This window comes from Malaya genurostris, chromosome 3 (assembly GCF_030247185.1).
Source record: "Malaya genurostris strain Urasoe2022 chromosome 3, Malgen_1.1, whole genome shotgun sequence".
Lineage (NCBI taxonomy): Eukaryota > Metazoa > Arthropoda > Insecta > Diptera > Culicidae > Malaya > Malaya genurostris.
In genome coordinates, this window is record NC_080572.1 from 109,802,634 (window position 1) to 109,823,640 (window position 21,007).

The window sequence follows — 21,007 nt, forward strand, 5'->3', positions numbered from 1 at the left end:
TCAGATCGCATCGAACTAACTCGGACTCTTAGTTATGTGTCAAATTTCTTTCAATTCAGTCAAATGATTTCAAATCGATGTATTCAAAATGAGCAGAAAAGGTCCTCCCGTTCCTCCGAAGCCGAATTCTGATGGTCAACTGAAAAAACTAGCACCTTCAACGGATTCCAAGCTGCTTCGGGACAGTGGAATATCAATCGAAGTAACCGGTGTTAGTAAAAGTGAACCCGAAGTATCTAAACGTCATGTTTCTGGTTCCCAAAGCGTTAGAATGTTGGCGGAACAGTTTGCCCACATTGCCCGGACTTCCGGAAATGCCAAAACAAAACCAACCGTTCCAGCAAAACCAGTGCAATGTTTTGAAAAATTCAATTATCTTATGATCTGTGACGAAAATAGCGTAGACAATGAGAATATCTATGATGATGTATTTGTGAGGTAAGTTTGATAGAATTGGCAATTGACAGGACAGCTTTTGCAATGTAATCTTTTAAACAATTGCTAACGAAGCATCGGTACTATACTCATGAAACCAGTACAGTGTTAGAATATTGGACTCTTCAAGAAAACAAAAAGTTTATGAATCATCGTTAAAAAGTTCAAATCAACAATCCGAAACAAAATAATATTCTCAAATATCGACAAAAGTATAAGAAAACAGATATTCGGTCTTGAAACATAGAACTATGAACATATAAGTTTGGTAGCTGTCTGTACCAGATATTTTGTTATAATTGTAAGGTGTAAAAGTACTTATCGCCATCTCTGTCATCCGGCAAGAATATAACCATGAAGTATTGGTAAATAAACGAGTGTATACAAATAGAGTTCCGACAACTATTCATAAGAGAAATATTTTCTGTCAGTATCATCCCATATGAATGATAAACCAGTGGAATGAAGAATGCCTCAGGAAAAACAATTTGGTCCAAGTATGTGTCATTTAAGGATACATAACACGGAACCGCAAAACACTCTAATTTTAAGTACATTCCACCCAATTTGGGGGTTCCGTTCAATAAACTAATTTTTGGTAAAGTGGCTCTAGGTAGTTTCCGTAAGACACGTGCAAGAAAATACATAAAGATTAGTTACAGGGTCCGGCACTCGAAGTGTAACCAATTAAAAAGGCCATAAATTCAGTTTAAAAAATTACTTTTACTTAATTCAAAGTACAAAATGTGTAAAAATAATACAAAATTCAGAATCAATTCACTTTTGCTCGATATGACCACCTTTTGCCTTGACTTGATGACTTGAGAGAGCGAAGGAGTTGCTTCGTTTGGCCGAAAGCGGTCAATTTCCGAACATTGTATTTTCTGACGAGAAAATTTTTCCAATTGAGCAATTCATAAACTCTCAAAACGATAGGGTTTAGTTGACCGCCCGTTCATACGAGAATTTGAGTCATCGATTGGCCACCAGGAGGCAGCACCCGCAACAGATAATGGTTTGGGCCGCTGTAACTGCAGATGGGCGCTCTCCAATCGTTTTCATCGAGCCTGACGTCAAGGTAAATGCGACATATTATCGGGAAATTATTCTGGAGGTTGCTTTGAAGCCGTGGGCAGACAAACATCTCGGTAGCAGACCATGGACGTTTCAGCAGGACTCGGCACCGTCTCACAAAGCTCGAGTGAACCAAGAATGGCTGAAAAACAACGTTCCGAACTTCATCACGTCCACACAATGGCTCTCGAATTCACCAGATGCGAATCCAATGGATTATTCTCTTTGGGCCATTTTGGAGAGCAAAGTCCGAACTAAAAGATACACCAGTCTCGAGGCGCTGAAAAAAGTTATTGTCCGCGAGTGGGCCAAAATACCTGCAAGTCACATTCGGCCAAACGAAGCAACTCCTTCGCTCTCTCAAGTCATCAAGTCAAGGCAAAAGGTGGTTATATCGAGCAAAAGTGAATTGATTCTGAATTTTGTATTATTTTTACACATTTTGTACTTTGAATTAAGTAAAAGTAATTTTCCAAACTTAATTTATGGCCTCTTTAATTGGTTACACTTCGAGTGCCGGACCCTGTATATCTACTCAATATTTACTTATATTATATTATTATATTTACTCTATAGTTGAGCCGTATTGACTCAATTTCAAGTTGATACGGTTTACTTTATTTCGGTTTATTGAACGAAACTCTCGCTGTTGGGTGGTTATGCTCTTTCTATTTTGACAACAATGGAAGGAGCGAACGGAAACAAGGATTCAAAAGAACTCAAAATTAATTAAAAAAAGAAGTCAAATAATAGGTAGTTTTTATTTTCCGTGTAGATTCACTTCTTTCAATCCGAGCGTAAAGACTGTCCCAGAAAGTATGGACGCACTTTGATATCGCTGTAAATAATTTACAAGTGTTATATATTCGAATTTTATTCGATATACTGATAATATTAGACCACAACAACAGAATATGATTCTCAACATTTGCTACTTAGCCATTGTAGACTAGCTGGCGCACCTTCTTGCAAACGTTCGTCATTAAATTCCGTACAGACTTCTTGGTGACAAGTTTTGACACTTTTTTCCAATCTTTTTCGAACTGTTCGAATGGTTTCGGCTGCCGAGACATGTTTCCTAAGATGTGCCTTCGTTAATGCCCAAAATTTCTCAATTGGTCGGAGTTTTGGGCAATTTGGTGGATTCATGTCTTTGGGGACGAAAGTGACGTTTTTGGAAGTATACCATTCTACAGTTGATATAGAGTAGTGGCAATAAGCAAGATCTAGCCAGAAGACAACAGGATCCTTGTGGGTTCGAATCATGGGTAGGAGTCGTTTTTGTAAACATTTTTTGATGTATATTTCGCTGTTGATTGAAGCAGTGGTGATGAAAGGTTTCGAAATCTTACCGCAGCTACAAATTGCTTGCCAGACCATAGCTTTCTTAACAAATTTTTCGATTTTAATCGATGTCTCGGTTTAACACTTGCCCTTCTCGCACCGTATAATATTGTGGTCCCGGCAAGGATTTTTTATCGAGTTTCACGTAGGTTTTGTCGTCCATGATTATGCAGTTCAAATTTCCAGCAAGAATCGTATTGTACAGCTTTCGAACCCTCGGTCTGATCGATGCTTCTTGTTTCGGACTACGTTTTGGTTGTTTCTGCTTAGCACGAAGAACATTTGACTTCGAAGTGCCCACTTTTTTGGCCACATCCCGAACTGAAACCTCCTTCTTTTTCTCGAACGCCTTCAGTATATGTTTATCCAACTGAGGGTTAACAGGACCATTTTTTTGTTATCCTCACCGAACTTCCTGATTGCATTTCGCACGGCTTTTTCACTTACTCCATCCATTTTTGCTATTTTTCTCAGTGACAGTCCGTGTTCTGTGCACCATTTGTACACCATTTTTCGACGTTGTTCTACTGAAAGTCCACGCATTTCGAAACAAACTAATGAAAACGAATAAACAACTGCAACAAGTGGTTAGAGAAGAGTATAAACAACAGGACGCAGCCATTAAAAATTGACAGATTCTGAACCATTTGCGAAATGGCAGCGGTTTTTGGTTGCGTCCATACTTTCTGGAACAGTCTTTATTAGGTCGTATCTGAACAGCTGACGCGCATCAAATGGTTATAAAAGCAATTAAAGATGCTGTTTCTTAAAGAAAAAAGTTTTAGTGAGTGGTTCGGATTATTAAAAATGGCGAACATGAGGTGAGCAACAAAGTATGACGTTGAATACCGAAAGACTACATTTAATTGAATTGGCATTATTTGTAGAAATGTGTCTTAAATTCAAAAATTCTGATATACAAGTTTCTCAATAGGAAATTTTACAATGTTTGAAATAAGTGTAATCGAAATCGGGAAAGGTTCTTTTCTGTTAACCAGCCTCTAAAAATATATGCCTGATGCGTCTTCGTTGAAAGTTAAGAGAACTGCCAATGGCACAAGAGAAAATACTCTGTTCGATATTGCAGTCGCTCGTTCGGACCTAACTAAGGTAAATGTACCTAGCCTAGCTTTGAGTAGATAGAGCAAAATTGTTTTTTTTTGTGCAGATCAAAAATAATCAATTTTAACGCTTTGCAAATGAGATTCTCGATCAATAAAAGTATAACAACTTGCAAAAAAAAAAGATCTCAACTTGGACTAGGACAACTCGGGCCCATACTGATCGCTTGAAAGTCTGTATGGATGACAGTTTTTGTAGAATTCTTTCCTTTTCGATTAGAGCTATTGTACCAAAAGTCATCTCATTAGTATAGCCGCCATGTTATTTTATGAATACTCGAGTTTCAATCAACGAATTATGATAAAAATGGATACAATATCTTTACTAAAAAGCAATACCACGGCAAAAATAGTTCGAAAATTATAAATTACTGCTGATATAACGACGCGGCAACTCGATGCAACTGTACCTATTGTCATCTTTCGATAACAGGAAATTTACCGAACAGATGTTGCAGATCTCACTCTAAATAAAGGTTTTCGTATATGAGATGACTGTTGGCAGATTCGAAAGGTTTATATTGTGTTTGTGACAGGTCGCATGATCGTTTAGAACGAGATTGACAAAAATGTGTGTTTCAATCGAAAAGTTGTTGTTGCCCTACTTACATGCACAATAGAAGTACTATTCACAGTGAGTTCCCATCACTAGGGCAATTGAAGGCCGACATCGCTTCGAAAAAGCCTTACACGAAGTAAGCACAATTTTGAATTTACGAGACATTTCTATTGCATATAATGGCATCGCCATCAAGGCTAAAATCAACGATTTAGAGCAAATTCAGCAGCTAGAAGTTCTATATGGAAGATCTATAATAGAGCAGAAACTGGAACAAACGTATCCACAGCAAGCCGTTCTAGTATTATTTAGTCGACCAGTTCTTCTGTCAAATTTAAAACTAGTCTACGATGCCGTTCTATTTTTTGTATATTTGAAACACGAGTAAAACACTGCTGGGGCTGCCAGTTTTTCTTGTTATTAAATTCATATTTAAATTTTGTAACTGGCATAAATTAAGCATCTAGAACTAGAACACTACTGAATATGCCCTTAGGGTTCCAATTCTCCATCATCCATATTGTTCGCCTGATTTTGGCCCCTTTAAATTATTATCAGCTATCAAAGGTATTCGGGCGAAATCAAAAAGTTGGAAATCATCAGTCCCGACGAAGTGACCCCTTAATATATCATTCCTCCGGATGCCATACGATCTATCTGTTTTGTGAGGCGTAACGGAGACGCCTCCTGTATACAGCAGAGACCCCCGTGGTCTACGACTGAAAGAGTAAGTAAGTAACGTTATCGTACGTTACCAACACTAATCGGGAACGTAGACTGCTCGTGGTTTATCATTTAACCATCGCATTGTTTTTTATGCTTTTTACTGATGATTCATGCGTCTGCATTCCAATCGGTTTATAATCCTATTTCAGTCTGCGGCTTGATTTTGCCTTCCTCTATAGAAAAGTAATAAAATTGCTGCAAAAACCGGTTTTAAAACGGAGCCCTGGAGACACATAGGGTTTTATACCATTCGACTCATTTCAACGAGATTGTAAAATGTACGAGTGTATGTGCATGCATTTCTCAAAGATTCATTCACCGTTCAATTTTCTCGGAGATGGCTGAACCGATTTCAACAATTCAAGACTCGTTTGAAAGCTACTATTGAATTGTAAATCAAGTTCGAAGATCAAATGGTTGTCACTTCTGGTTCTGGAGATATATAATGGCAAAGGTGTCGTAACTGACTACACGCATAGTTTTCATCGACAAAATTTCATCGAATTTCATTCATGGGTCACCGAATTTTGATATACTTTGGCTTATTTGAAAGCTAACAATGTTAATCAAATTTGGATGGGTTATGTCGAACATTTCCGGTTCGAGAGATGAATTCTCATATGTGTTTTAATGCACCAAAATTTCTCGGAAATTAAAGAATCGATTTTGAAAGGCTTCGACTCGTTTGAAGGCAACAATTTGGTTACACCCAAACCTCCGTTTACGAACACTTTTTATACGTTACCTCTTTTTACGTAACTCTTTTTACGAACCGAATCCCAAATAACGTAAACTTTTTTTACGAACCTGCTTCGTAAAAAGAGGTTTTGGCATACATCGAAAGCGATTTCCGACTCCATGGAACTACTATAATATGGGTATTTTTTGGAACGGGTTTAAAGAGTAGATTCCGGAAAATGATGTTTGTGGTGGTTCTGAAATCCAAGATGGCGACTTCCGGTTGATTGGTATTCCCCGAAAACCCTTAAAATATAGGTATTCTCGGAACGGGGTTAATGAGTAGATATCGGAAAATGATGTTTGAGGTGGTTCAAAATTACAAGATTGCGACTTCCGGTTTATCGATATTCCTTGAAAACCTTAACAATATGGATACTTTTGGAAAGTATTTAATAAACAGATGCCGCAAAACTATAACATCCTCCGGTTTATCGATATGTCTCATAAGCCCTTAAAACAAAAAAAAATTTCCGAAACATATTGGATACCAATAAACGATGTTTGAGCTCGTTTCAAAATTCAATGATGTGACTTCCGGTATAGTGTTTTAAAGGAATACCAAGTTCAAGGAAAATGGATAAAACTTTCAAAAAAATACTAATAAATCGGAAGTCACCGACGTCTACTTTTCAATCTCTTTCCGAAAGTACCCGTATTATAAGGGAATTCAAGGAATATCAACAAACTGGAAGTCGCCATCTTGGATTTGAAAACCACCTCAAACATCGTTTTCTGACATCTACTCATAAATCCCGTTCCGAAAATATTCATATTGTAAGGGTTTTCAAGAAATATCAACAAACCGGAAGTCGTCATCTTGGATTTCAAAACTACCTCAAACATCGTTTTCCGACATCTACTCATCAATTCCGTTCCGAAGATACTCATATTGTTAGGGGCTTTAGGCAATCTCAATAAATCGGAAGCCGCCATCTTTAATTTTGAAACGAGCCCAAACATCATTTTCTTGCACTTACTCTTCACATCCGTTCCGAAAATAACCATATGACGTGCGGTTTGCACATTAATAACAAAAAACTTTTTTTACGAAGTAAATTCCAAATAACGTAAACTTTTTTTACGAACCCCCGTTTAGTTCATAAATGGAGGCTTCGGTGTATTTGATAAGTTCACAATACTAATAGCCGATGATAGAATCTTACATATGTTTTATTGAGACTATTTATATGGTACGAGAAAAGCATTATCACACCATTATGTGATGATGCCTTTCTCATGTATAATATTGTAAACGAAGTGGGTTCATTATTATATGAACTTCCGGCACCGGAACCCGAGAACCGGTATAATCGAAGTCGGTTCGTACGGCCACCAACTAACATGACGCACAAACTCTACTAGTTTTTGTTCAAATTTTGAAGATTTTATACAATTTTGCCATCACACTCTAAATGACGGTTTAAAATGTTTGTTGTAGCCGAAAATATGCAGTAATTTTTCGTAGGACCATAAGACCTTTCATTTGGCTTTGAGATTGGGAATAACGGTTTTAAGTATAGTTTACAATATTTTTTAAGGTTTTTGTTTCGCCGGTTTAAGTGACGGTGTACAATATTCAACAAACTTTACCCTATAACGTCTGAACCGGAAGTCGGATCCAGATGAAATTCAGAAATTCCATATGGGACCGGAAAACCTTTCATCTGAATCTAATTTTGTGGAAATCGATCAAACCATCGCTGAGAAAAGTGAGTGAGATCCATTTTGGTATATGACCACTATTTCCGGTATTTCCGGAACCGGATACCGGGAACCAGGATAGCCGGAATCGGTTTGTTTAGTTGCCCACTAATAATGACTATCGATATGTGTAGTTTTGAGACCAGTTTAGAAAAAAAATTTACGTGTTTTGTTTCGCCGGTTTAAGTGACGGTGTACAATATTGAACACACTTTACCCTAGAACTCCGGAACCGGTAGTCGGATCCGAATGAAATTCAGCAATTTCGTATAGGACCGTGAGATCTTTCATTTGAATCTAAGTTTGTGGAAATCGGTTGAACTATCGCTGAGAAAAGTGAGTGAGATCCATTTTGGTATATATGACCACTGTTTCCGGTGCTTCCGGAACCGAATACCGGGAACCAGGAATCGGTTTGTTTAGTTGCCCACTGATAATGACTATTGATATGTGTAGTTTTGAGACCAGTTTAGAAAAAATTTAACGTTTTTTGTTTCGCCGGTTTAAGTGACAGTGTACAATATTTAACACACTTTACGCTATAACTCCGGAACCGAAAGTCGGATCCGGATGACATTAAGGAATTCCATATGAGACCATGACCTTTCATTTGTATCTAAGTTTATCAAAATCGGTTCAGCCATCTCCGAGAAAACCTAATGAGATTATTTGAAACATACAAACATACACACACATACACTCACACACACACACACACTCACACACATTGCTCACTGACAAAATTCGCCGAAGTATTAGAATTGTTCTTCTTTGAATAAGGCTAGTCGGAAATTAAAATAATCCGATTAGAAAAAATCTAATGAAATAATCAAATAGAACAAACAGCTTTGAGTTCAAGAAAAATACACCGAGCAGTGTTTAATATTGGAGAGTATTCCACAATATGGCACATTTAGAGACTAGAAATGAATCCCAAATTTCATTATGACAGTTTCATATTGGAAATCTTTCATGAAGCAACTTTCCAAATGCTTTAATTTTGAAAGCCTAAAATAGGCGGAACTTAAAGCAGTTATTTCGAAGATATAAAAGAAATGTAGCCAATCGTTTAGTTTTATCTTTGTAAAATATTGGTTAAAGTTTGAACAAGTCTCAATACATACAGACAAAATACGACGCGCAAAGGTCAAGAAGAAGCGCGATAACGAACGTTCGCATAATTCGTCGGGGCCCGCCATGTCAATTGCGGAACGCGTTAAGCGTCACAGAAAGAATAAAATACAAACGCAATCTTTTGAAACCGAATGGTCCTTTTCAATACTACTATTCTTAAACGGTCAAACGGTATCAAATCAATTGCTATCTATACACATCTCAAATGCAGTCCTACGTCAATCTCGCCGTTTGTGTCTCTGAGATTACCTACTCCAAGTTCCATTTCTTTCTATTTCCTTATAAGCTAATTCTGGGAAATATCCATAGTGTATTTTTGAATCGATCTTGAAAATTGCCCATGCATAAGGCTATAAAGCATAAACACCTCGAAGACTGCAAAACAATCCAATATTTGTAGAAAAAGTTATTAACGGAAGAAGTCCGAGTAATGGCTTATTCCTTAATCATAATACAGCATACAGCACAATTCCAAAATTTTGCTCAAGTTGAGTCGAACTTTACGTCTGTGTGAGTCTTCCAGTTTCTATGCACAAGATCTTAATTTACTAACGAGTCGAAGACGGATTTTGATATAGGTCGAACAAGTTGCCCGTAAAAAAGGAGTTACAAAAATAACAAGCTAGATATACGACTTGGAATAATCGGCAAAGAGAACTACGATTGGATGTTCGGCACATGGAACTGCAAATCGAACTGTGTCACAACCAACGTGTTAGAAACGCGATTTTTAGTGCTGGCCAAGATGCGTCAGCGCGTGGTTGGGTGGAAGCCAATCAGTAACAGTGTATGTGTGTTGAAGATCAAGAGCCGCTTCTCCAATTACCGCATCATCACCCTTCTGAGGAACAACAGAACCGCGGGCAATTACCAATTTCCAGGCGAGCTGCTCAAACATGGAAAAAAGGCTAAAGTGCTGCACTTGGTGATTTCTAAGCTTTGGAAGGAGAAAATTGTCCCGCAGGAATAGATGGAACGAATGGTATGTTCCATCTACAAAATAGTTGATAAGCTTGACTGTTGCAACTACCACATTTCTGAACGCCGCCTACAAGGTCCAAATCCTATGCTGTCGTCTATCATCAATAGCTAAGAAATTCGTAGGGCCGTACCAATCCGGTTTTAGTAGGTACCTGCGCTACTACGGATCACATATTCGCGATAAGACAAGTACTCTAGAAATGTCGTGAATACAACGTACCCATGCATCACCTATTCATTGACTTCAAAGCGGCATACGACACAATCGATCGAGAACAGCTGTGGCAGATTATGCAAAGCAAAGTATTGGCATTACATTCCTTTTGTGGAATTTGGCCTTTCTGTTTCAACAAACTTCGCAGCCGATTCTTAGCGTACAGAATCATTGCATGGCTAGTACTATGGATCCTACTGACACTAAAAATGCACGAATACGGATAAACTGACGAGATTGGTCGAAGCAACAATGGATAGAGTTATGTGTTATATCCGGGTAACTGGGACGCTCTCAAATCCCTTCGAATCTAGAGAGTGATGGACTATCTTGTCTCTCGTTCAATGTGACTTTGGAAGGTGTAATTCGAAGGGCGAGGATCAACACGAGGTACCACTTCTTCCGAAAGCCGGTACAGCTTTTCGGCTTCGTTGACGACGTTGACATTATGACAAGTAATCTTGAGAAGATAATGGCAACATACATCGGACTGAAAGATGAAACTAGAGATATCGGACTGGCTATGAATGTCTAAAACAACAAAAAACATGAAAGGAAGAGGCTCTAGAGAAAAAACACTACGCCTCCCACCACGAATACCAATTGACGGTGACGATATCGAGGTAGTAGACGAGCTCGTGTATTTAGGTTCACTGGTAATCGCCGATAGTGATACCAGTAGATCAATTTAGACTTTAATCTAATCCGGCTGGGATAAGAAGAAGAGGAGTGTCGTGAACAAAGTGGATTGATCAAATGGAGGGCGATCTAAAAAGCATTCGTGCCTTGAGTGGCTATGAACCGAGTTATGTGTAGACGTATGCTTGATACAGGACTATAGCTGCTAGCAACAACAACCATTCGAAAGACCAGAGATCCTCTCAGACTATCTAATAAGAATTTCTCCTACTTATTATTACATTTATCGGACAGATTTGTAGTTGGTTAACAACACGAGGCATCACACTAAATACAATCAAATCCATACTTTTGACAGCAGCTCGAGTAAGTTCGATTTACGACACCCGATGGATATGACTTCTTTTACAATAAAACAAATACAGTTCCTCATATGCCACATAAAGTATGCATTGAATTGAATATGAAAACAATAAAATTACTACCCTCTTAATGTTTACAATTTACATTTACATTAATATAACTATCATCCCATTGCAAAATCAGACTATTTATCAATAAGATGAAAATTTACGATTCTAAGTGATAACGACGAAGGGTGCTACGAATCGACATCATTCGAAGAGCTTCCCATCTCTTGCCACCCTACAAATGCGGTTGAAGAATTACTCCAAAATGAACGGAAATACGTTGATAGACTGAAGGACTACATCAATACCCTGATACCGGTAATGTATCAGAACAATTTGCCAGCCGGGTTAAGATTTCAGAAGAATAACATTTTCGCAAACATTGAAGCGATCCACGCAATGCACAGGGACGAGTTCCTTCCTGCTCTGGAACAATGTGGAACAGACGCAAAGAAAATCATGCACACCATCGTGGAGTTTATCGAAAACGATAAATTCTACTGTTACGTTCTGTATGCGCTGAATAAGCACAAATCCGGGAGAATATGCGACTCAAATTCAGACTTCTTGAAGGTAATGTAGCAGTTATACATACAACATTTAACTATTGCCGATGAACATGTTTTTTTTAGAATGCACAAGGCGACTTGGACCAATTTTTACTGGAACCAGTACAGCGGTTACCGAGATACAAGCTTCTGCTAAACCAAATTCTGAAAGATAATGCCAAGTTTGAAAACAGAGACGCTATTAATGGAGAAACAGCCATCCTCTGCCGAGCGGAAACCATACTTTCTCGGCTTATTGAACTTGTGGATGCTGCAGTGAGTCTGAGTGATATTCTTCCCTGTCCGGAACCACGATCCACTGAATCGAAAACACTGAACTACCACGAAGATCTACCGCTAGCCCTAGTTTTACGACCGGAACAGCATAAAAGTGCCGTGCAAAAGGATCCTGTATGTGATTTTATTCTAGGTACCCATAGGTGGGTTTAACCATCTTTAACTGTACGATACCATTACAGATCAACTTGCTTTATCAAGGAAAATTGAGAGGTTGCATGGATTTGGAAGTCTACGATTACAACGAACGGCGCAAATATTCGTCGAAAATTTTTTTCTTCGAAAAATTGATTCTGTACACCGAGATTCAGAAAGGCAAATTGGAATATCGAGGGCATTATTTCGATTCGGAAGTAAACTATTGGGAAGAATCTCGCAACAAATTGTTGCTGTTTTGCAAACATCGCGGAAACCAAGACATTCTTGTACACTCAAACAATACCGATGGCATGATTTACTGTGTAGATAAAATGCGTGAAGATTTTGTTCATAACCAAGCCAAAGAATTTTTCTCGGATAAAAAACACAGAGGATCTGTTGACGTTAACAAAATTATCGATACCGGTCAATCATCGCATGAAGAACAGGAGTTTCAGTGGTGAAGTTGAGATTGAAATTTATTTGGAATAGCGGTTGAAAAAAAATTTTACCGTTACAGGAACTTTGACGAGCACTTGTCCACGTTGGTCACATGCCAAGAACGTTTCTGTCATGTCTTGCAAGCAAATTATAATTTCTACTTAGCGAGTCAATCGACTGACGACCTCACGATCACTTTTCATAATAATTTTAGAAACATGTACAGCTTGCATAACCACCAAATTCTCGGTGACTTGTCGAAATCTGTCGACCTGCTCGGCATTTGTGAATTATTTCTTTCGTATTTAAAGGTATTTTCGCTGGAATATTGACAAATTTGGTGAAACTGGTATTTTATTATATTTCATTTTCAGAGCGAAGTGATGCCTTCAATCTATTATGCGTATTTAAAAGATTTCAAAAGAGCAATAGCAACCGTGAAAATTCGTAGAACTGCGGCTGTAAGTTTTAATCTTCTTACTTTGTGAATAAGATGATGAATACCCGGGTAGAAGTGATTTGCAAACCAATAACAAATTCTGTTATTAAAACCAAACATCTCAATGGTAGAAATTAACATTATTTAGTTTGAAATAAGAGTTAAAATATCAAAAATCATAACAAAACTTGCATGAGAAAATAGCTACAAAATAAAAAATTCTGTCATTGTAATATGAAACCAAGAACAAAATATTTATAGAAGACGAATTTCTCAATTATTTTATATTCTAGCATTCAGAATAGACTAATATCATAAGTATTTCTCTTATCTGATTCTGATGCAGTTTATTCAATAGTATTTTATTTGAAGATAGAACTACTGGATCAATTTACTTAATGAAATTGGAATAGCTCATCAATAACTAAATAAGATATTATAACTAATTTTGATGTTAAACAGATATTGTATAATTTCTTGATTTCTTGGATGCAATATCACGAAAATATCAAGTATCGCTGTGATAACACAAAAACATCAAGCCAAGATATGATGGTAAAAGTTGTTATTTTATTATTTTGTTGTTATATGTTTGCTATTTACACCTACCCGGGTAGGTTCGATACGTGACAAAGAAATTTATAGTTTTTGACAAAGAAATTTATAGTTTTATATCTAGCAGAGTATAAATAATCAGACTTACGAGCAGAATGCCTGTAACGAAAATTAAGAAACTATACGGATAAAAATCCATTGCGGTACCATGATTAAAAATCATGAAATCACGAATAATGTCTATCATGAATAATAAGTCATGATTTCATGAGCAAAATGATTGATTTCATGAACAAAAATACATCTTTCATGAAAATTTTCATGATTTCAATCATTTTGCTCATGAAATTTCATGCGAAGACATGGTTCATGATTTCATGATTAAAAAATTAGAGGGTTGCATGCAAGACACGACCGATTACGATTACATTAAAAATGAAATAATTCTAAGGTACCCATAATTAATACAATAATAAAGATGATGTTGGATTCGACAAATTTGTACATTTGACAATTTTTGGAAAATATCCTTTAAATGAAAGTCAATTATGATGATTTCAAAGTTACTTAAAAGATCAATTTTGGATACGAACAACCTCAGGATATAAATCTGGACAAAACAAACGATTTTATATCATAATAATTTTCAAGACAGATAACGTACAAACTCAATCATTTTATAAACAGCGATTAGAGAAGATATTAATTATTTTGATCGAAAAATGTGAATGTGCAACATTTGAATAACTGTCAACTAATAAACTCAGTATAATAGTTTAATTTTATTGATCCTTCGTTAAAAAGCGTCGATAATCCTCGGAAAGTGTCTAAAAATAGAATGGCAGCAATACAAGGAAAAAAATATGTGACACAGTCCGCAGAACATATTTTGTTACTTACATTGATTTTCACTTTTGCATATTAAGGAACCAATGCATATGCAACCAAATTCCTTAATTTTGTTCATATTGTAACTTGATTTTATTAATACATGAACGAATTTGCCATTGTTACAATGCATGTAGTGATAAGGCACTTGTTGTTTTGATGTAAATGATAATTTAACTGAAACTGGCGGTGACCCGAGTTTAGTAAGGATTTAAATGATACATGTAAAATCGCAGATCAGCTTGTCTTGAGTTTATCTCTAATACTGTATTTTATTGCATCTGATAATTCTATATATGTGAGTCGGTGCAACTTATTTGTACTAAGTTCCAAATCTTTTGAAGCGTTTTATTCCTGGTGGGACAACAGCTTGTTCAAATCGATACTGCATAACGATTTGCATTGCATTATTTTTGCTACACTTAGTCTGGATCCCTTCTATAAGATTCTTGGAAGCAAGATTAGACCAAAATATTATACTTTATACTTCAATTAGGTTACACGATTATTGTTTGGTTTAATAATAGGGTCTGAGGGATTATGCTGAGAGATAGTTCTTTGTATTTAGCCATATTTAATGAAAAAGAATTATCTATGATTATCATCATAACACAACTTTATACTGTTGTTCGTATGTAAATGGAGATTTCAGTAGGCAAACTACCCGTTGACAAATTAAAACATTTTTAAACTTTTTCGAATCAAGTGCTTCAAATTAGGTTCGAAAAATCTATCGCCGATAATTCTAAGTTGGCCTGCTAGTTACCGGAGAATCAAGATAAGCCATGGGTAAACTAAAGCAGAAATGTATTCGTGCATATATTTTTAGATTCCCTTTTGTGCTATAGTTCATACTGCGCAAATCGGACGAGAGTTTGACATTATTCACTGAGACTGTCATTGGCTCGTGAAAACATAGGTCAATTCCATCCAATGCAATTGAAATACTTAAATGACGTTACCGCATAAGTTTAAGTTCAATGATTTCGAATCGATTGGTAGTTAATTTATAAAAATTCATCAACAAATGACTGAGTTCTAAGCGTTCAAAACTATGACAGTAAAAGGTTACGCGGTTATTTTTGTATTTTTTTAAATTGACACCCAAGCCTCGTACAGTGAAGATTCAGCAAAAGCGACAATCCAACGAGCGAACGCATATACAATCTAGTCATCACCTCACTGGACGAGCTACTTGTTTCATTCACAGTCAAGCATCAACTGAAATCAAGAAATGATTTGCAGCATATATTTATAGATTCCTCTTCGAATTACGCATAATGATGCGGTGTTTTTATGCATGACGCAAAGCCTCCTATGCCGAACAAGAAAATGACGTCAATTTTCTCAGCTGGGATTGGTGGATGAAAACATAGGTCAATTCTAACTATTTTTTCAATAGTATGCTATTGAAATACTGAAACAACGTTGTCATACATGTTTAAGTTAAAAGTTTCCGAATCGATTGGTTGTTAAATTATGTCAATCCATCAACAAATGACTGAGTAATTAACGTTCAAAATTATGACGCAAAAAGGTTACGCGGCTATTTTTGAAAGTTTTAATTGACGCCCGGCCCCGTATAGTGAAGAGTAAGACATTTTTATTGCTAATGATTTACTAAAAACATGGGCTATTTCAAAAGAACCGGTAATAACGCTGATGCGGTTCTTCAATACTGGATGATATATAAGATACTCAAGCGAAAACGGTGTTGCGCTGATAGCAGGAAATTTCACCAACACATAATGCAAGAGCGACAATCCAGCAAGTGAACGCATATACAATCCAGTCATCAGCTCACTGGACGAGCTGCTTGTTTCATACACAGTCAAGCATCGACTAGGCAAAGAAATATTTTGCAGCATATAGGGTAAGGGCTCCCTATTTCATCTCATTTGTAAGGACGTCGCCTTCAAACCCCGATTTAGCCACTAAAATCACTGTAACTATTTCATATTACTGCTTCATTCGCCTTGCTCCACGTTGAAAATTGATTCACATATCTTGAAAATTGAACTAATATTTATAAAACAGCTAAAAACGCTAATGATGTTTTCACTACTCTGCTCCTAATTTCATCTCAATGGATTTTTATCCATCCTATCGTTGATCTTTTATTCAGCCTATAAATTAGCAATGGCGACAGCCATCAAAACAAAATATTCCACTATTACACTCTCACCCGCATTCGCATGGCTGCCAGATGGCTGACTAAACGCTGCCAGCTGGAAAAATATGGCTCGCAGACATTCTGGTGACCGACTGCCTTACCGCTGCCAGATATACAACTCAAACGATACAACCGTATGCACCAGGATTTTTCCACATTATTATTGGTAAAAAATTTACTCGTTGAATTATCTAATTAATAGGGCAATGACTTACGGAGATCTAAAAAACTATCTTTTAACATAATCTTATTAGTGAAAACAGATAGAACAGATATAGACTTTCTATGCAAAGTAATACATATTTTCTATGAAAATACCTGGCATCTCTGTGCACAGCCGATGAAACACACAAACACTTCACAGAGTTATGTTAGCGTATAGAGGAATGAAACCAGTGCTACTAGATTTGCCACAATGGTTATTTCATTAGTATTTAACACGCTCTTTCTGGTAATATTCGAAGCCAAAACAGTTTTATTTAAATATTATTATCAATAATATAATTAAACTAATGTCACGGATACCAAAAACATACTTTTTGATAATAATTTGAAGAAGAAAAACAATTTATTTTTTGTAACAATATGAGATAACTTGGCAACTTTGCGAAACCAAATGAGATGAAAACAAAGCGCAATCAAGTGAACTAAGTGAAAAACTTTCATCTCATATTTTTAAAGACTTTTATTATTTGTCGGGTAATTTTTGAAGTTTTACATCGTTAATTAAACAAGTGGCAAGTGAACATTACTAATTATGAAGTCATCCAGCATTCAATGGTAGTGTAATTGTGCGAAAAAGTGATCATGTTTTGAGACGAATCGGTTAGTAGATAATCAGAAACATGACGAACTGTAAATCTTGAGACGAAAATGTGTCCTAAATTGAACAGTGAGTTTATTTTAAATGAAAAAAAACGATACACGAAGAACTTAAAACCATTTCTTTCAATAGGAAAGTGTGACAATAGCTTTTATAATCATTTTAAAACATTTCACAGTTTGGTTTAGGTAGGTTGTAGAATATTATTCATGTTCAAAGTAATGAGGTGAAGGGATGAGATGGAAATAGGAGCTCAGATGAAATAGGGAGCCGTTGCCCTATTTATTGATTTCTCTTCATACCACGCATAACGATGCGGTGTTTTTTATACATGACGCAAAGCCTTCTATGCCGAACAAGAAGTTGACGTCATTTTGTACAACAGGGATTGGTGGATGAAAACATAGGTCAATTCCAACCATTTTTTCAATAGTATGCTATTGAAATACTGAAACGACGTCGTCATACATGTTTAAGTTAAAAGTTTCCGAATCGATTGGTTGTTATATTATAACAATCCATCAACAAATGACCGAGTTATTAACGTTCAAAATTATGACACAAAAAGGTTACGCGACTATTTTCTAAACTTCTAATTGACACCCAGCCCCATATAGTGAAGAGTAAGGCATTTTTAATGCCAAAAGTCATGGTACCGGCAATGAATTTTCATCCGTGTATTATTGGGGTTTGTGAGCCATCTCTGTTCCTTGTTGGTGGAGTAGTAATGCACCCTATTGAAGCATTCCCAAGAAGTTTTTCGATTTATAGTCATCAATGTTGTTAGGGAAAAGAAAAAAAAACTACACTTCCTACAAGCTGACTACAAGTAAATTGGTATACAAAAATCTTTTTTAATCCACCTAGTGGTGTAATGATGCCTTTATCATATTACTTATATTTTCAAAAATATCGCTAGAAGATTCTATGAAGAATTATTTTTTCAATCTTGAATAAAAAAAGAAACTTTCTTTGGGTATTAACAAACATAACCTTTTCAATTTGTGAGCAATTATGTCAAGTTAATAAGAATTTTTCTTTTTTTTTCATCGTCGCACTAAGTGATTGAACACACTTTACCTATAGTTCTGGAGCCGGAACTCGGACCCGGATGAAATTAAACAGCAGCCTATGAGACTATAGAAAATTATATTTAAGCCTGTTTGTGGAAATCAATCAAATCATATCTGAGAAAATTGAATGAGTCTCGTTTTAAACTCTTTGACCACTATTTCTGGTATTTCTGGAACCGGGAACTTGAAACCAGTATAACCGAAGTCGATTCGTTTAGTAAGTAACTAATATAGCCTACAAATTGAATCAGTTTTAAGATAAATCTAGAAGAATATTACTCTATACATACACGCACGGACACAAACATTGCTCAGCTCGATGAATTGTGTCGAATGATATAGAACACTTACCGCTCTGGGCCTATTTTCACTAGTTAATTGTTCAAGTGATTGCATAAACTTTCTATATGAGAAAGACAATAAGTGAAATTTTATAGAAAAGCAATCAGTAATTTACATTTTTTTCACCTGAAAAATAAATTTTAATGTGGCAACCTTGCACGATATACGAAATTGAACAAAGCACGCTGTGAACGGAGCAAAGCCGCACTTACCGACGCATACCAGTTTTGCATTAATTGTTGTCATCGATCAAAGTGCAGCTCATGTTTTTGTCAAAACACGGCCGTGCAAAATCCTTGAACACTTTTTGGTCAAAGAATCCCGCTCCATGTGCAAGTTCAGACGTTTACACCCAAACCTCCATTTACGAACCTTATATATGTATGTATGCATGGTTACACACTCACCCATCTACGTTATGTGTATATATTTATGCATATAAATGATCGCTTTTACTTCACCAATATTTATATGTATTAAGAAATATAAATATTCGCACACATGCTTACGTATATTAATACATATATACATATATAAGTTACATAAATGGAGGTTTAGGTGTACTGGCTTTGTACAACTTGTATCTTTCTCTAGCGAGAATGATTATATTTTAGATCGAAAGATCAGTATTTGCTTTTACTTCATATCCATCTTTAGCGCTTTAGCCAGCTTAGACGTTGACCACTCCGGATTTTCCAGGTGCTCTTGAACCATGTTTGCCTTCCTCTATACCAAGTGTTTCCAAAATGGTCGATATAGACCCCTTGGGTCGATATCCTTTTTCCGGGGTCGACGTAAACGAAAACTGACTATGGGGGTCGACGAGGTCTAGAAATCGACCCCTATTGTTTGTTATTTGAAATATTCACGCTAAAAAAGTTGTGTTTATTTGACCATCCGCAGAAATTGGTGTTAGCTATTTTACATCAATATTAAAAAGCAAGAAATTGAATTTTCAAAGGAATTTCTTGATGGGTGTCTGAGGCCTAAGTTAATTTTAGTCCATGACCCAAAATAGTTCGGGAACCCCTGCTCTATACAAAGGTAATAAATTTTTTCGAAAACAGACTTTCGAACAGAGCCCCGGAGAGTGTTATATACCATTCGAATCAGCTCGACGAGATCGAGAAATGTCTGTATGTGTGTGTGTGTGCTTTTGAAAGATTATTTTATCGCACAATTTCTCTCGGAGATGGTTGAATTGATTTCATCAAGCTTAGGCTCGTTTGAAAGCTACTATTGAACCAAAAAATATTATGATATAAGTGACGTAAACAACAAAACGCGTTGTTTTCTTACCGCTCAATTTTCTCAAAGATGGTTTAGATTATTTTAACAAATCTAGGCTCGTTTGAAAGCTACTATTGAATTGTGAATAAAGTTAGAAGATCAAATGACTGTTACATCTAGTTTTGGAGATACAATGATAGTGACGTAACCGACATAACGTGTTGGTTCAGCCGAGCTCAAAGCTCGTACGAAAGCTACTTTTTAACTGTGGATCAAGCTTGAAGATCAGATGACTGTGATTTCAGGTTCCGGAGATATAATGGTATAAATGACGTAACCAACAAAACGCGTTGTTTACTACGACTCAATTTTCTCACAGATAGCTGAGCCGATTCTAACCACCCCCCTGCTATGGAAGCTGGTTCCTGAAACCGACGCATTTTATTTTGGTGGCGTTGTTGTCAACAATATTTTAAGCTACGTTCATACCATACAATCAAACCACACTGGTGTCAAAAGTTAATTTCTTCAAACCCAATATAAATATAACTCTTGTCTAGTATTCTCTGCAAAACAAGTAATTTGACCTCTTTTTGAATAAGGAAAAAAGTGGTTTGTTATAGTTTGATTATATTCCATCGAAATCATTTCCTTATGTTGGTGCAACCGCATGAAGAAAGATGTGAACACTGCTTAAACACAGCATTTGACAGCGAACTAGAACCAAAAGAACCAATAATTTCGGCTTCAAGCCAATTATATGCAGATGACAATCGCATCACCGGGGTGATTCTAACATGCTTAGGCTCATTTGAAAACTACTATTGAACTGTGGATCAAGTTCAAAGTTCATATGGCTGTCATTTCTGATTCCGAAGATGTAATGCTATAAGTGACGTAAGCGACAAAAAGCATGGTTTTCTAACCGCTCAATTATCTCAAAGATGGTTTAACTTATTTTAACAAACTTAGGCTCGTTTG

At 36.4% G+C, this 21,007-nt stretch overlaps 1 protein-coding gene across 2 annotated transcripts in view; it reads left to right on the top strand.

Moving 5' to 3' along the window:
• Positions 1 to 21,007, top strand: part of LOC131437254 (uncharacterized) — a 26,882-nt gene continuing 5,875 nt past the window's right edge. The window contains exons 1-6 of one of the 2 annotated variants that reach the window (XM_058606479.1): positions 1 to 438; positions 11,253 to 11,652; positions 11,712 to 12,038; positions 12,107 to 12,522; positions 12,583 to 12,814; positions 12,878 to 12,964. In XM_058606479.1, coding sequence (XP_058462462.1) covers positions 89 to 438; positions 11,253 to 11,652; positions 11,712 to 12,038; positions 12,107 to 12,522; positions 12,583 to 12,814; positions 12,878 to 12,964 — 1,812 coding nt within the window. In that variant the 5' untranslated portion in view covers positions 1 to 88. The remainder of the gene's footprint in view (positions 439 to 11,252; positions 11,653 to 11,711; positions 12,039 to 12,106; positions 12,523 to 12,582; positions 12,815 to 12,877; positions 12,965 to 21,007) is intronic. The other variant, XM_058606480.1, reaches the window with a different exon arrangement.